This window comes from Oncorhynchus masou, chromosome 28 (genome assembly GCF_036934945.1).
Source record: "Oncorhynchus masou masou isolate Uvic2021 chromosome 28, UVic_Omas_1.1, whole genome shotgun sequence".
Classification (NCBI taxonomy): domain Eukaryota; kingdom Metazoa; phylum Chordata; class Actinopteri; order Salmoniformes; family Salmonidae; genus Oncorhynchus; species Oncorhynchus masou.
The window spans coordinates 75,158,540-75,174,944 of record NC_088239.1 but is presented as its reverse complement, the minus strand read 5'-3'; the positions used below and the strand labels follow the sequence as shown (position 1 = coordinate 75,174,944).

General features: G+C 41.1%; 2 protein-coding genes across 4 annotated transcripts in view; one reads left to right on the top strand and one right to left on the bottom strand.

The window, feature by feature from the left end:
- Positions 1-5,116: 5,116 nt before the first annotated feature.
- LOC135518288 (actin-related protein 2/3 complex subunit 5-like protein) lies at positions 5,117-8,568 on the top strand. Its single transcript, XM_064943353.1, has 4 exons — positions 5,117-5,558; positions 6,630-6,701; positions 7,096-7,272; positions 7,890-8,568. The coding sequence occupies exons 1-4, from the start codon at positions 5,418-5,420 to the stop codon at positions 7,950-7,952; spliced, it is 453 nt and encodes a 150-aa protein (XP_064799425.1). The 5' UTR covers positions 5,117-5,417; the 3' UTR covers positions 7,953-8,568.
- A 1,017-nt stretch (positions 8,569-9,585) lies between these two features.
- scai (suppressor of cancer cell invasion) overlaps positions 9,586-16,405 on the bottom strand; it is a 36,464-nt gene continuing 29,644 nt past the window's right edge. For 2 of the 3 annotated variants that reach the window (XM_064943352.1, XM_064943350.1), the window contains 9 exons: positions 16,290-16,391; positions 15,992-16,120; positions 15,644-15,722; positions 15,419-15,518; positions 15,181-15,262; positions 14,452-14,524; positions 13,898-14,071; positions 13,712-13,812; positions 9,586-13,592 (listed from right to left, as the gene is read on the bottom strand). In XM_064943352.1, the coding sequence (XP_064799424.1) occupies positions 13,443-13,592; positions 13,712-13,812; positions 13,898-14,071; positions 14,452-14,524; positions 15,181-15,262; positions 15,419-15,518; positions 15,644-15,722; positions 15,992-16,120; positions 16,290-16,391 (990 nt within the window). In that variant the 3' untranslated portion in view covers positions 9,586-13,442. The remainder of the gene's footprint in view (positions 13,593-13,711; positions 13,813-13,897; positions 14,072-14,451; positions 14,525-15,180; positions 15,263-15,418; positions 15,519-15,643; positions 15,723-15,991; positions 16,121-16,289; positions 16,392-16,405) is intronic. The other variant, XM_064943351.1, reaches the window with a different exon arrangement.

Below are 16,405 nucleotides of genomic sequence, written 5' to 3'. Positions count from 1 at the left end.
TAATGCTGACAAGAACTGGTATCATTTAAATTTCCGGTTTCAAAATAAAATCTCCCAGTAAAAAATTAACTTCGTAAAATAAGTGATGGACATCTTTTTTGACAGTTTCGTTGTACAGTAAATAGTATTGCAATAGTTAATGAATTTGGGGGGGAATCAAAGCAAAATAATTGAAATATTGCTACCACTTGATACACATTTAGCAATAATTTAGAGCATGTTGAATGCATAACATTTTTAAAATGTGTTATTTTAATTGGTTAATATTCAGAGTGAACATTCAAGCTTTATTAACTGTGAACATTTAAACAGCATTAAATAAATATCTCACACATAAATAGCTATATAATAACCAACAAATGTTTAGACAGAAAATGAACCATAGGGTTGTCTGTCAAATAACACACTGTGGTACTCCATAGCATACTCTCAGCATGTTTAATGAAATTGGCCTGAGCACGGAGCTGCTCCAAATCAACAAGGAGTAAAGTGTTGTAACTGTGGTGGAGAACATGAGGTGACATCCCTGGAATGCCCAAGTAGGGTGAAAGAGACTGGTTTTACCAAAATCAGGGCAGTTGAGAGAGTTTCCCTATGAGGAGGCTATCAAAAGGGTAGAAAGATTATCTCTGAAGGTCTCTTGAAGTGAATCACCAGCAGGACCCAGATATTCTTAATGTGAAGAAAGTGGACTTTGTGTCTTCTATAGCGATCGTGTGAAACGGCACTGCACAAGTTGAAAAGAAGTCAAGAAAGACCTACATCATTGTTTCTGTACCTGAAATATTTCTGGGATTAAAAGATCTCACATCTGAGGAGCTACCTTGATTACTTACGTTTCAAGTTAATTAGCAAGTCAATTATCTTGTGTGATTTACAGTAGTGAGTCCATACATTTCTTTCATACTGAGGCCCTGTGGCAATCGAACCCACAACCCTGGCGTTGCAAGCGCCATGCTCTACCAACTGAGTCACACTGATTGCAGGTGTGTTTAAGTTTTCAAATTACTGAAGGAGTGGGAATACATAATTTGAAAACTTAAATACCCTGCTTAGGCTCTGAATCCTCAGAGAGTGGGATGACACTAGACAGTGTGGCTCAGTTGGTAGAGTATAGCGCTTGCAACACCAGGGTTGTGGGTTTGATTGCCATGGGGGTTCAGTATGAAAGAAATGTATGAAAATGGATGGGCTCACTACTGTAAATCACTCTGCATGAGAGTGTCTGCTAAATAACTTGAAATGTAAGTAATCCAGGTAGTTCCTCAGAGAGTGGGATCACATACATGTATATATATGCAATACCAGTCAAAAGTTTGGACACATCTACTCATTCAAGGGTTTTTCTTTATTTGTACTATTTTCTACAATGCAGAATAATAGTGAAGACATCACTACTATGAAATAACACATATGGAATCATGTAGTAACCAAAAAAGTGTAAAACAAATCAAAATCTACTTTAGATTCTTCAAAGTAGCCACTCTTTGCCTTGATGACAGCTTTGCACACTCTTGGCATTCTCTCAACCAGCTTCATGAGGTAGTCACCTGGAATGTATTTCAATTAATAGGTGTGCCTTGTTAAATGTTCATTTGTGGAATTTCTTTCCTTCTTAATGTGTTTGAGCCAATCAGTTGTGTTGTGACAAGGTAGGAGTGGTATACAGAAGATAGCCCTATTTGGTAAAATACCAAGTCCATATTATGGCAAGAACAGCTCAAATAAGCAAAGAGAAATGACAGTCCATCATTACTTTAAGACATGAAAGTCAGTCAATCCAGAAAGTTTTAAGAACTTTTAGTTTCTTCAAGTGCAGTTACAAAAAGCATCAAACGCTACGATGAAACTGGCTCTCATGAGGAACGCCACAGGAAAGGAAGACCCAGAGTTATCTCTGCTGCAGAGGATAAGTTTATTAGAGTCACCAGCCTCAGAAATTGCAGCCCAGATAAATGCTTCACAGAGTTCAAGTAACAGACACATCTCAACATCAACTGTTCAGAGGAGACTGCGTGAATCAGGCCTTCATGGTCGAATTGCTGCAAAGAAACAACTACTAAAGGACACCAATAAGAAGAAGAGACTTGCTTGGGCCAAGAAACACGAGCAATGGACATTAGACCGGTGGAAATCCAAATTTGAGACGTGAGATGTCTTTGTGAGACGCAGAGTAGGTGAACAGATGATCTCTGCATGTGTGGTTCCCACCGTGAAGCATGGAGGAGGTGCTTTACTGGTGACACTGTTTGTGATATTTTAAGAATTGAAGGCTCACTTAACCAGCATGGCTACCACAGCATTCTGAAGCAATATGCCATCCCATCTGGTTTGCACTTAGTGGGACTATCATTTGTTTTTCAACAGGACAATGACCCAAAACACACCTCCAGGCTGTGTAAGGGCTATTTGACCAAGAAGGAGAGTGATGTAGTGCTGCATCAGATGACCCGGCTTCCACGATCACCAGACATCAACCCAATTGAGATGGTTTGGGATGAGTTGGACTGCAGAGTGAAGGAAAAGCAGCCACAACAAGTGCTCAGCATATGTGGGAACTCCTTCAAGACAGTTGGAAAAGTATTCCTCATGAAGCTGTTTGAGAGAGCGTGCAAAGCGTGCAAAGCTGTCATCAAGGCAAAGGGTGGCTACTTTGAAGATTATATATATAGTACCAGTCAAAGTTTGGACACACCTACTCATTCAAGGGTTTTTCTTTATTTTTACTATTTTCTAGATTGTAGAATATAAGTGAAGACATCAAAATCTAGAAAATAGTAAAAATAAAGAAAAACCCTTGAATGAGTAGGTGTGTCCAAACTTTGACTGATACTATATATATATTTTGTTAAATATTTTTTTGTAGTTTATGTGGATTGATGTTATTTCTCCCTTCCCTCTAATGAAATTACCTTTCTTTGACAAATGTTTCACCCCTGTCCAGGTGGTGGTGGCAATACACCATTAAATGATGTCATCTGTCGCAAAACCCCACCGAATGAGAAAAATCTGCGACAAATCTCTGATATATTTATGCAATAAGGTGGGGGGGTAGTATATAGCCAATATACTATGGCTAAGGGCTGTTCTTATGCACGACGCAACATGGATACAGCCCTTGGCCATGGTATATTGGCCGTATACCAAAACCCCCGAGGTGCCTTATTATATTATAAACTGGTTACCAATGTAATTAGAACAGTAAATAGTACTTTTTGTCATAGTACACTGTCTGATATACCATGGCTTTCAGCCAATTAGCATTCAGTGCTCGAATCCCCCAGTTTATTAAAAAAAAATGTAGCACCTCAACTCATTATGTGAACATTAGTGAATCTACACAGCACCTTGCTCAGATGTATCCCCTCAAACATGAGGTTACACGTGGTTCAGTCCTGTCTTACCCTAGTAATATCAAAAATGATAGGCTACAGTTGTTTTACACCACTTTTCATTTTTTGGTTGTCACCTTTCTTTTGACTGTTGGTCTAGGTCCTTGCATCCATAGACCTATATTTCTGTCTATCAGTGCATGTAAAATAATCTGTTTGGATTGCAAGATGATCTGTAGATCATTGATTCTGCACGGTCAGACTAATGTAGTTGATCTCAAAATGCAATATATGAATTTGAGAGTGGTAATTTATGCTACATTTTCCCAACAGCCCCATCCCTCAACTTCACAGCCAACCAGAGCAAAAGCATCCATTGAACTACAGGAATCATAGAGATAAATAGAGGATTCATCTTTGTATCTGTGCTACTATACTGTAGCGTCTGTGACAGGATAGGCAGCGCCGTTGAGACATTTTGAAGTGGTACATTTTCTTCTTCACGATTGGCTGATCCCTCCCGATGACCCCGTTAGACATGACTCTAACATGGTCACCAGGAGGGATCAGCCAATTAAGTTGTAAAGGTGTCAGCATGCTTCAGGTCAACTGGCGCCTAGCCAAACTCGGCGAGCCGAACCAAACTAGTGTGCTCGCATACTGCCTTAAAAGAGCGTCGCTTGAAAAACTAGAAAAAACAGCAATAGTACTGTTTTTCCATTTTGAGACGCCGTAGTCAGTATACACTTCCTCAAAATAGTCTCAAACTCTCCCAAATTGTTTCGGCTGGGAAGCCTTTAGTCCCACCCAGCTGACTACATTAAAATGGTGGAAGCCCTCAATGGTGCTGCTGTAACAGTATAAATTTAGACCATTGAGGAAGTACAGTTCCCGCTCAGCCCAGTCAAAACTGTTCGCTGCTCTGGCCCCCCAATGGTGGAACAAACTCCCTCACGACGCCAGGACAGCGGAGTCAATCACCACCTTCCGGAGACACCTGAAACCCCACCTCTTCAAGGAATACCTAGGATAGGATAAGTAATCCTTCTCACCACCCCCCTTAATGATTTAGATGCACTATTGTAAAGTGGCTGTTCCACTGGATGTCAGAAGGTGAATTCACCAATTTGTAAGTCGCTCTGGATAAGAGCGTATGCCAAATGACTTAAATGTAAATGTAATGTAAATGTCCCCTCACCCATACCCGGGCGCGAACCAGGGACCCTCTGCACACATCAACAACAGTCACCCTGGAAGCATCGTCACCCATCGCTCCACAAAAACCACGGCCCTTGCAGAGCAAGGGGAACCACTACTTCAAGGTCTCAGAGCAAGTGACGTCGCCGATTGAAACGCTATTTAGCGTGCACCACCGCTAACTAACCTAGCCGTTTCACATCCGTTACACTTGATAACATAGCCTTTTGGACACTAGAGGCCTCTATCATTCTCTATGAGAGGAATATAAGCGGCAGAAAGGCCAATGGACTGAAACAAAAAAAAATCACATCGTTTTTTTACAAATGTATTGAGCTTGATAACTAGAATAATATATAATGACAGTGATGTACTGTAAACCGTACTGCTTTTTTGGCATTTATATCTTATTTTCAATAAGTGTCTAGGTTGTTGTGAAATTCTTAGATTACTTGTTAGATATCACTGCATGGTCGGAACTCCAAAGCAAGCTTTTCGCTACACTCGCATTAACATCTGCTAACCATGTGTGTGTGCCAATACAATTTGGTTTCAGGGCAGCACACTTATTGTGAAGGATTTTTCTAATATTTGACCCGGAAGTGACAGTTTATGCTGCTGGCTTCACGTAGGTGAAAATGATTCTGACAACAACACTATCGCGTGTCAAACTAGTTCGCTAGATATTTGGTTGAAAAGTAATGATTGTGTAACACTGGCAGATAAATTACAATCAAAACACCGTTAGATTGTCACATCTGCATAGACTGTGGTTGCTAGCAATAGCACCGACAGGGCAAGTACACTGTCCTACGCTCGCATCAAGTCAACAACAGCGCCGTGGAGGACTGGCTTGCTAGCTACATTTCCTCCAGCGAAGTGGCTCCGATGGCGAAAAACACTCTTTCGTCGCGATTCAGGAAACTCGACATAGATGAATTTGATGAGAACAAATTCGTGGATGATCACGATGAGGCTGTCGACAATCAAGGACCCGACGGCGCGGAGATAGACAACCTCATCAGGCAATATCCTTTACGTTCATGCGCATGCCCCCCGTGTTAAATAGCAAGCTAGCACATTTAGCTATCAGATCGCGTCGGCGATTTTGTTTTTCATTCAAAAACCCAAATGTCCAACAGCTGATTTTGTGTTCGTACTGACAAACGTATCTTGCAAGTTAGCTTAGTTGATGTTGTGTAAATGTGTCGTTTTAGGTTGTTGGCTAACTAGCCAATGGAGGCTATCCCTGGCTGAACCGTCCTTAACTCTGGTCCAGACCAGGGCTATCTAAACCCGAGACTCTTGGAAGTCCTAACTTTTTGTCAGCTTGGTAGTTACGTCTAAACATAATTGGCTATAACTAGCATGCAAAGTACAAGCAGTTGCTCTAGTATCGATGGGGGAATCACTGAGCCATTTGATTTGGGTGAGGCAGGAGTATCAGTGTCAGTAGGGTCAACATGGTCCCCCTTAATAAGGGCCTTATTTCGAGTGAGACGCATTCAGGTCAGGAGTTGCTTAAATATATATACCCTCCCCCACCACCTTGTCAAGTGGTATAGCTATCCATCGCTCTGCGTCATCCTGCTCCATTTGAAGGGAATATGGTTGGTCTGGTCAGGTGAGATAAAACTGGCTGTGTGTGATCGGACACCTCTATGCCTGCGTTTTACAAAGGCAGCCCAACTCTGATCTTTTGACCAATCAGATCAGCTCTGAAAAAGATCTGACGAAAGACCAATTCCAGGAAAAATATAATAATTGAGCTGGCTGTGTAAATGCAGCCTAAGGTATTTGTATTTCATTATGGATCCCCATTAGCTGCCAAGACAGCAGCTATTCTTCCAGGGGTACAGCAACATTAAGGCAGTTTATATAATTTTAAAAACAGTGCAATACATTCAGATTTCACCACACTGTGTGCCCTCCGGAAAGAGATCTCACATTGGATGCTGCCATCAAAACCCTCCCTGATATCGGTCTGTTTGTTGGTGGAAAAACATTTGCTTGTGGAGATGCATTGTGCTCCTGCCCCTTAAACCTATTTAGGATATGGCAATAGGAAGTATTCAATTCCTTAACCGACTGTAGTGCACAGGCGACATGATGACAGCTTTTCACATTGCTCTCCGGAACCCTCCTGTCAACACTAAGAATCCAGCAATAAAGGTAATGGGCCAAGATGTGCATCAAATCTGAAATTGTACTCTTGCTTTGTGGGAAGCTCCTTTTGTCAATATTGGCATTGGTCTAGAATACTAGTATTACAGAGTTAAGAACATACCATAAGCTCACTCCACAGCTAGCTTGAAATGTTGCTTGGTACTTTTCCTTGTGGCTCAAACCATTGGAATGTTGTCAAGTAGGGCGGTCCCGAGTTCAATCCAGGCATGAGCCGAATTAGGTGGAAGTGGTACTCACTAAGCAAGCAATGTGGCATCCATAACATGGCAGGAGAGGCTTAGCAAGTATCCATAAAATGTTGCCTCTCTCGTGGCAATCTGCAGTTGTAAATAACTTCCTTTAACATGCTCTCTCCCTTTTCTCTCGCTCTGTCTTTCAGGAAAGGGCTCTGGCAATAGTGCTGAGAGTGTTGACGTCATTCAAGTCCAGTGATATCGAGCCAGCTGTCAAGTCGCTAGACAGAAGCGGGGTGGACCTGCTTATGAAGTACATATATAGAGGCTTTGAGAAGCCCTCTGACAATAGCAGTGCCATTCTCCTACAGTGGCACGAAAAGGTGTGAAAGCTCTCTGAACTTTAAACTCTAAGCCACCTAATACAGGTATGGGTAACTGGTGCCACCATGGTATATTGGTGTCACCTCTTTGAAGGCCCTCTGAAGTTGAAGTTTAGTTGTGCATCAGCAGTTTGTCACTCAAGCAAAACGTCTTTGGATTGGTCTAGCGGCTAGCCATCTTGATTGAATTACTGGCCCGGGGAGCCCAAATTGATTTTGTTAGTCAGTCTCACTCAGATATATTAAAAACAGTAAACATTTCTCTCCACTGTAGAGCAAAATGTGTAGAATTGCAGACAATTAGCTATAAAACAGCACATTTTCCCCTTCGTCCCATTACAATATTTGAATTGCATGAAACTTGTTATAAATTTGCTAAATTGTCTCTCCGGCAAACTGGCTTTAAAACGGCAACATTTTCTCTCAGCTGTCAAGAGGGGGGCTGCTAAAAAGTTTCTTACAATGTGATGGGGGGTATACACACCCACGAGCAACTGTGGCCCCTCATGAATTCAGATGTGGCACCCACCCCCATCAGTTGCCCATCCCTGACCTAATTTATCATGTGTGCATGATATTTGTTCATTTGTCTCTTCCCCTTGTTTTTTTTCACTCAGGCTTTCGCAGTTGGGGGCTTAGGGTCAATCGTAAGAGTTCTGACCGCCCGAAAGACAGTTTGAGGGGACGTGCTTTATCACATGGAGCATCTCCTGCATGACCACTGACAAGAGGATTGACTGCCTTCTGTATAAGGGAAAGTAGCTTATTACCACAATACATTTCTTCCTGAGAATAAAAACCCTTACACGACATAAGTTAAAGACAAAAAAAACAAAGGGAACATTATTTTCTGTTAGAAAATATTTAGCTGTAACTAAGGAAATTGATATTTGTTCATGTATAGGATTATCATTTTGACCTAATCACGAGTTTGTCGTTCTTTTGCCATTGCATTTCTTTCTAATATTCATAAGTATCAGCATGTTTCTGAGGGTGGGGGAAGGAAAAGAGTTTCCCTAATGACATGAACATGGCAGATAAAAGGCTGTGCATCAACTGTTACTTGGTACCTTTATACCTGTGTGTGTGTGTGTTGTGTGAGCTTGCGAGTATGTCCTTCGGCTCACAGTGTTGAATATTTAGATTTACGTTTTTCTCATTGTCAGTTTTGTACAGACAAAAGTACATTTAATATAAAGAGACAGATTCTTTGAATTCAATTAATTGGTGGGTGGGGGATTTCATTGTAAAGTGCCTGCTGCAATAAAACTCATGGATCATCTTAACTGGGAACAAGTGTCCTTGTCATTTGCCCTCTAGTCTGCAGGTGAATTTGGCTGTGGAACCTGTATTCCTGTTCAGATTGAACACAATGGTACGTGTGAATCTACAAACAAGTTCCAGAGAAACACCTCATCCAAATAGTATATATTTTTGTTTTTAATAGGATTAGCTATGCAAGCACAAAGGAGTTTTCAGTAACTCTGTCATATGCACTTGGAGAGCTGTGAGGATTCCGATTTTGGTCTAGCGGAAGGTAAAGTGGAAACCAGTAGGGAGGGGCTAGGGTATACGAACTATCAATTTAAAAAGTCTGGACCTATCAGGAGGCAAGGTTGAATTTATATTAAAAAAAGGTCAAGCAGTGTTGGCGGCAGTAAAGGTCATTTTCAATTGAGCCGACAAGCTGCATTTACCATGAATGTAGTCTCTGCTGACACGGGAACATTGCCTTTAAATCACACTGAACTTCCGCGATATGGATTGAATAGAACCCTTGAACATTTCTGGTTAAGTAGCTATAAAAGTTAAGCTCCAAGTGACATCTCTTCATACAGGGTTTTAAACAAGTACACCTTACAGCCACCCAGGGAATGAACCAATGCCCCCACAAGCTAGGTGTCTAATTGTAATAGACATAACAGGTAAATTCTTTAAATCAGATTACTTAATTATGCTTTCAGCAACAACTGAAGACCATCCAAAAAGAGACCATTGTAACACAGTAAATACTTTTTCCCTTTTGATAGCATGCTAATAAGTGAGGGACATTGGTTTTGGTTAGAAAAAAATCTTAAAATTGGAGTGGTGTCTAAATTCATTCAGGGGCATTTTCCACATTGTTAATGTCTTCAGTCCAAAGGCATCTCTTGATATCTTGCCTATGCCTACTGTATTGTTGATTGTGTGTGAAATAAATGTTTGAGTGATGCTTTTGTAACAGGTCTTTTCTTTTGAGGAGTCAAAGCAATCACCTATATAAAATACATTTTAAACAATAGATTATTCAATAAAGACAATACATCTCACAAATTAAAACAAAACAGTCAAACTTTTAATTTTCTTAAAGCATTCAAAAAAGCTTGCATGTTTTGGTCAACTTATTTTTCCTTCATACTTAACATCAAATATAATTGGCAACAAATGGGACAGAACCGTTTAAAGGATATAAACAAAGAATGCCAAATAATGTTTAACTAGCATCTCTAGAAACCCTTAACTTATAAAGAAAGAGTATTCCGACCAATATATCACTTTGAAATCGTTCCCTCCCACAACAGTAGGAACCGGTAGAAAGAACACCCTTACTCTCAAAGTAACATTTTAGATTTAGGCCCAAGAAATTAATGTTCATACTTAAATACATTTTTGTTCCATATCATTGTGTTACTCATCTAGGGCTTATCCAAATGGTGCGAAACGTTCAAAGCATTGCAGATAGAAATGTATTGCACAGAATTGACATGACTTTCAAATAATAGATACGTAATTTATAGAATGGACATTCCTTTGTTTCTCAACATTTCACCTTATTAGGGGCTTCAACTACATGCCAACAGGGGAAAGAGGTCAGCCACATCCTGTCACAATTTACAAGTATTATAACATAAATAAATGGTGTCTAGGGCTTTGTCATTATGCATAAATATCATATGTACTTTCCATATACTGTACTATCCTCACTAGTAAGACCTATTTTGGGTTGGGGATACACGGTAAAGGGGCAGCTTCACTTCAGTTTGCACAGGAAGCTTTGACACTTTTCTATAAGAATAGGAGTGCTTTTTGTTCCCCTCTTGCTCCTAACTACAATGCACAATAACACACTACATGGAGGAGAGTAAAGTCACCACGAGATTACAACGGGCTGTAAACAAAGGCCCAAAGACAAAGCAGGAAAACATGTCCCAAAATGGTTTTACTGCATACAATTCACAGTGTATGATATGACACGGTCACAATGCGTCAACTCGCAACCTTTTTGAATCAGTTAAGTATGGGTGCTCCGTCTTTTCCTCTTCCCTTGAGGACTTCGTCATGTTTGTAAATTCATGAATCAAGGATAGTCCAAGAAAACATGGGTGATATGCTCAACTGGACAGTAATTCTTCATGGCCTTCCCTGAAAGCTCATCAGTCAACTTGTTTTGGCAGTGATAACTCTTATGGAAATTGGAGTGGTCCATAAAAATGGTGGCAATTAAAAATTGGACTGTGACGCCGCGGTCATGATGTGCTTGAAGAAAAAAAAACTGGATAAAACCAAAAGGCAGTTTGAATGAAACAGTCCACAGAGGCTTTGTAGATATACATTTCTATGAAAGTGGGTCCCCTAAGTGAAGAGAAGATGAGCTACGGTAGTGTAGCTCGTTGCACTAGCTTGTGCTTCCCAGTGAGCTAGGATGCTAGTCTTGTGTGATCTGGATGATCATGCCCTGTGCTGCCATCCCAAACATGGACAGACATGCATGCTCTAATGAAATAACACAGATAACATCATATATCACAACAATTAAGGTTTTTACAAAAAATATGGACAGTGTTCTTGTCCATTGTCATTGACAAAAACATCAAATATCTAAATGTGTATTACAATGATCGTGGGGTGGCATAGGGAATAATGGATTGGACGTTCTCTGGCATGCCTTTATACTGACAGCACGACAAATAAGATTAGGTCATAATTCAATACAGTAAAGTGCAAGGCTACTATTGTTTTATCATCATTATTAATCATATTATCATTGTCAACAAATAAACAAAATATGATTATAATTGCCATGGGGAATAGTATTTCCCATGTTGAAATGGTCCACTTTTGTTAGTTTCAATAGGGAGAACCGTGCCAGTTTCCCCGACTCTCTCCATGTCCTTGGAATGTATGCTGGCTGAATTTGACCAAAACAACTGATGGGGGGGTTTGGGGGAACAATGTGCAGTTCATTCATTAAAATTGCTGTGCCAACTGCATATATTTTTCACAGCTTCTACAATTAACAATTCAACATACGTACTAAAGACCAAACATCTCTCTGTATCACATACTGTTATTTTCAATTAAACATAAATATACATTTAAAATTGTGATTTCTTACTTTTGAAATTCATTTTTTCTCTCTCAGTAAATACAAAAAACAAAATGATTTGGCTATTTTTGTTCATCACCACACACATGTACTTAAAAATGGTTGCCAGGAGTCAGTTTCAGCACTACCCGGTTCCATTGCTTCAAGCCCCCATCAATATAAGGAAATTAGATGACGCTTGCTGCCATGCAGGGCACTCACTAGACGGCTAACGCTGGAACTGACCTGCAAACAGACTAACATGAACTCGACAGAGTAAACTCTATGGACAAGAATACTGATAAGACATGCAAAGAAAGAGAAACAGCAGCATGAGCTCTCTCCAGTAAACCATCATGCCTAAGACAGAGGAATGCCATTATGTGGGCTTAGTTATAATGAATGACACAGGGCCTCTCAAAGTCCTACATTTCCAGAAACCAATAGTTGTTGAATCAGGAGGGGTGAATCTCAGAATCTACCCCCTTTACCTAATTTCCTTAATCCCCACTGGTCTGAAAGAACTGGTCAGGAGAAAGCCGGTTAAGTAGAGAATACGTAAGACTATAATTGCCATGGGATGCAACCCCCAAAACATATAGGCTACAGCATAGAGAGGCCTTTTCCATCCCTACAATGTCTCAAAAGATATGCAGCCAATGATATGCTGCCAATCAAGGTCAAAGCTAAATCTTTTAAAAGATCCACCCCAGAAGGAGTGTTACCCTGGTTCCTCAAGTGATTTCTTTGAAAAAGCAGAAGATTGGGAGAGATGTGTCTATTTATCTATTTTGATTGGCCTGTGAGGGGCTGGGCAGCTGTGTACCTGCAGGGTGCCTACACATATACCCGCGGTAAACCCTATCCGAAAACTTGCTCTGATACAAGGAGTAATAGACAGTGAAAATAGATTAGCGACCTCCCGCTTGCTCAGTCACTGCACTAAATGAGCGGATATGTTTGCAGATCATTCAGAGCCGCTGACACCGCCACCGTATGTTAGTACCTAGATGTTAGGAGCTGGTATCTAAACGGGTCAGAGCTGGTGCCTAGAGGGTAGGAGAAAGTGGTTGTTTCTGAACAGGGCTAAACTGTTCATGAGGGTCTGCATAGGCAGGCACTCTGTTACTTTACCCAGAACAGACTACTGAAACTAAACAAAAAAAGCAACCTCCAGGCAATTACATTAGAATTAGATGTGTTAAAACCAGCAGATCTATTTGGGTAAACAAATATGGAGGTTAGTCTCACTCTAAACCCTACATCCAGTAAACTTGGCCAACACATCTACCCATGCACAGAAGAGGAGACTTCCCTACAGCTTGCATTGAAGTTCATTTGCAGTTCAGATAGCTGGAAGCATCCATCTAGAACCCATTGCAGGCAGTGCTGTCGTAAAACTATGTTAATTTATTTTCTGTCTTTTTAAGTGTTAAAGCCATCGATAGCTTCACGTGTCCTCCTGCCACCAAAATAGCTGCACCATGTGTTCATTTGAGTGCTTTTTTTATATAGTAACAACATGGTAGTACATGCTCAGCTCATGTGGATATAAGTAGCTAGGTAACTTGTTCATGTTTGCATTGTACATAGTTGACTTCCACAAGTAGCTGTATGAATGTACTTAAAATAAGTATAGCCGATAGGGTAAAGTAAATTAGGTAGGGGAAATAAGGGGATCTTGGGTTAAAAAGAAACAGACACTATTGCAGTGTGTTCAACCAGTAACTTAATTACCTCAAAGATGAGGACTCTCCCTTGTGCGAATGCGTATAGCGGTGGTATGCGTTTGTATAGTGGTGGTGACGAGCTGGGCAGCTGAAGGTTAGTAGTTCACGTCCAGCGTTCCGTCCCAAAAGAGGCTCCGCACATCCAACATGGCGGCCAGCTCCAGAACGTGCTTCTGCAGGAGGCTGCTCTCCACCGTGTCCTGTTTGGGTAGCTGAGGGTACGATTCCGGGAAGCTCCTGGACTCCTGCAAAAGGCAGACAGACAGAGAAGGGACATTACATTTGACCCCCTAATTACCGTAACTACAATGAATAACTATGGGAGATGTAACTCAGTACTAAGGGCACAATAAAACTGATTTACCCGGAAGAGCTTGTGCAGTCTCAGTGTAGCCGAGCAAAACACAAAGCGGATCAGTAACAATCGGAGGAACTCATCACCGTAGAACTGTAGAAAGGCTTGGTCTGTGAAGGAGAAATACCACCATTATGGTTGTGATATTTGCACTTAAAATCTATTTTTTCTCTCTCCAAAAAACACAAAACATACCTATAGCTTGTGAGCGTGTAATCATCTGGCCGATGTCACGGTACACCTTGTGTAGAAACTCCTCGGCCTTCTCCCACAATCCTTGGCGCAGGCTGCTCAGGCCACACACTGACAAGAAAGCCAGAAGGGGGCAGTACAGGAAGAGTGTGAAGAGGCTGCCGCGCTGAGACTGGTCTGAGAGAAGGAGACCAGTTTGAGAGACATTCATAGAACAGTTTCTCAGAACACCCACAAAAACAATGTCTCATCTTACGTGGCTTATTCTGCCCACACATTTCTAAACCAATTAATAAAATGAATTCAAATAATTGCAGAATCCAATGGAAAATAATCAGCCACAAAACGGCCTAAATGAGTACAATGGCTGGTATCAAGTGGCCAACGCATTTGAGAATTAACTGACAAGCTCTAAGAGCTATTTTCTAGAATAGTTAAAGAGTATGGCATAGTGTAATTGCCGACTTCAACATTGAAAGTAATTGACGGTTGCCTGTAACACGCTAATTAAGAGGAGTACAGAGGCGTAAAAACTATAATAATAGTGACAAACTAACCTTGCATGCTCTTTGGATAGACTGTGGGAGATAGCAGGCACACCAGCGGCTGACCAAAGAGATTGGTGAAATTCTACATGGAGATACAAGGCATTAATATTAGCGTTAGTAAGAATCACGCCAGACTGAATTCCCAAAAGGAATAGTCCACTTTTCCTTAAATGCATCTTAAAATTGGAGGGGGGGGGGGTAGTGAGGAGTATTTCTGTCTGCAATAAAGCACTTTTGTGGGGATTGGCTGGGCCTGGCTTCAAGGCCCAGCCATGACTGCACCCCTGTCCAGTCACATGAAATCCATAGATTAGGGCCTAATGATTTTATTTCAATTGACTTATTTCCTAATATTTTTATTTCATTATTAATTAAGTCAGTTACGAACAAATTCTTATTTACAATGACGGCCTACCCCGACCAAGCCCAATTGAGCGCCACCCTATGGGACACGAATCACTGCCGGTTGTGATACAGCCTGGAATCAAAACAGTGACACCTCTAGCACTGAGATGCAGTGCCTTAGACCGCTGCGCCACTCATGAACTGTAACTCAGTAAAAACGTTGAAATTGTTGCGTTTATATTATTGTTCAGTAAAATAATGATGAAAATCCAGGGAACTACCATCAATCAAAGTTGAGTGTTTTAGCAATGTATGAAAAGCACCTCAAAGTTATCATTATCCTTCTCTTAACCCAAAAAAGGTGTAATTGTGATTAATGTAATTCTCACCAACCTTATAGGCTGTGCTGTTGGAAGAGTCCACAATGACAAAAAGAGGCTTCCGGGTGAAAGGGAACAAGTCCCCAGGGTGAAGGCTAAGGCATACAGGAGTCAACAGTAATTGCATGTACACACACACATTACAAACAATTTGGGCGAATATTGTAGAGTGTGTTAATAAATAAAGTGGGCTGTGCAAGAAGTTCTAAGTAACTTTTTAAACACCAATACTGCCAGAGCCTGTTCCTTACCAGTGCATCTCTTTTTGGGCTTGGTTCCTTTTCTGTACAGTCTCCCCGTTCACCACATCACGGTTTGTGTTGGTGAGAACTCCTCCAAAGTCATATGGTCCTAATAGAAAATCAATCACATTTTTTGAATACGTTATCAGATGAATTTCAGCTCCTGCTGCAAGAACGTGACCAGTGTATGAACTAGTCAGTGTGTGTGCGTTTACAGAATTTAAGGGGGTGTACCCTCATAATCCAAGCGTCCGGTAGGGAAGACTCCAGTAGCTGAAAGATAGACGAGCAGCACACTGTTCGCTGGCAACTCCTACAAAACAACACCTAAAATCAGCCAATACCATCCAAAAATCATTAATGTATTAAAATATACATTTTATTGATATTTTATACAATTCTGATGGGATTCCATTAGGATGTACTCTAGAACAGGATGTAGATTTCTTCCTGTTCAGCGTTTTAATTGGGTAGGACTAGGACTGTGGCGGTCATGAAATTTTGTTAACCGTCACGCAATCGGGTCTTTCTCACAGGTGATTTGTGAAGACCGACACATCGGGGAGACAGTTGGAGACTGACCTTAAAGGAGGCAGACAAGAAGGTGTAGAGCTGGCTGAACGTTGGCTTGTACAGCAAGTACTTGTGAGGGTTCTCTCTCTTGGCTGGCTTCTCGCTGGGTTCCTGTGAAGGAAGACATGGGGTAAGGGCCTGTGAAGGAAGAAACGGAGTAAGCAGCTGTTTACAGGACAGGTTTCATGTAGGGTTTCCGGCGCTGCCCTTCTCCCATATCACATTCGGGACTTTTACATTTGCAATATTCTGTCTATGTTGTTGTTTATAACACAGTGTAAGATGCGTTTCCAGTATTCCCCCTCACCAATGTTCCAGGTTTAGAAGTTGTAGTAGCCAGGTTGACTGGTTCCCGCTCCAAAGCTTGGAGTATGCGGAACATATCGATGGTTAGCTCACTGAATTTGACCTGACAAACACAAA

What these genes read in the sequence shown, in the direction of transcription:
- LOC135518288 (XM_064943353.1), top strand. Translation starts at nt 5,418, where the DNA reads ATGGCGAAAAACACTCTTTCGTCGCGATTCAGGAAACTCGACATAGAT. An exon ending in CTAAGAATCCAGCAATAAAG is followed by an intron (nt 6,702 to 7,095) that starts GTAATGGGCCAA and finishes TCTGTCTTTCAG; the next exon opens with GAAAGGGCTCTGGCAATAGT. An exon ending in TCCTACAGTGGCACGAAAAG is followed by an intron (nt 7,273 to 7,889) that starts GTGTGAAAGCTC and finishes TTTTTCACTCAG; the next exon opens with GCTTTCGCAGTTGGGGGCTT.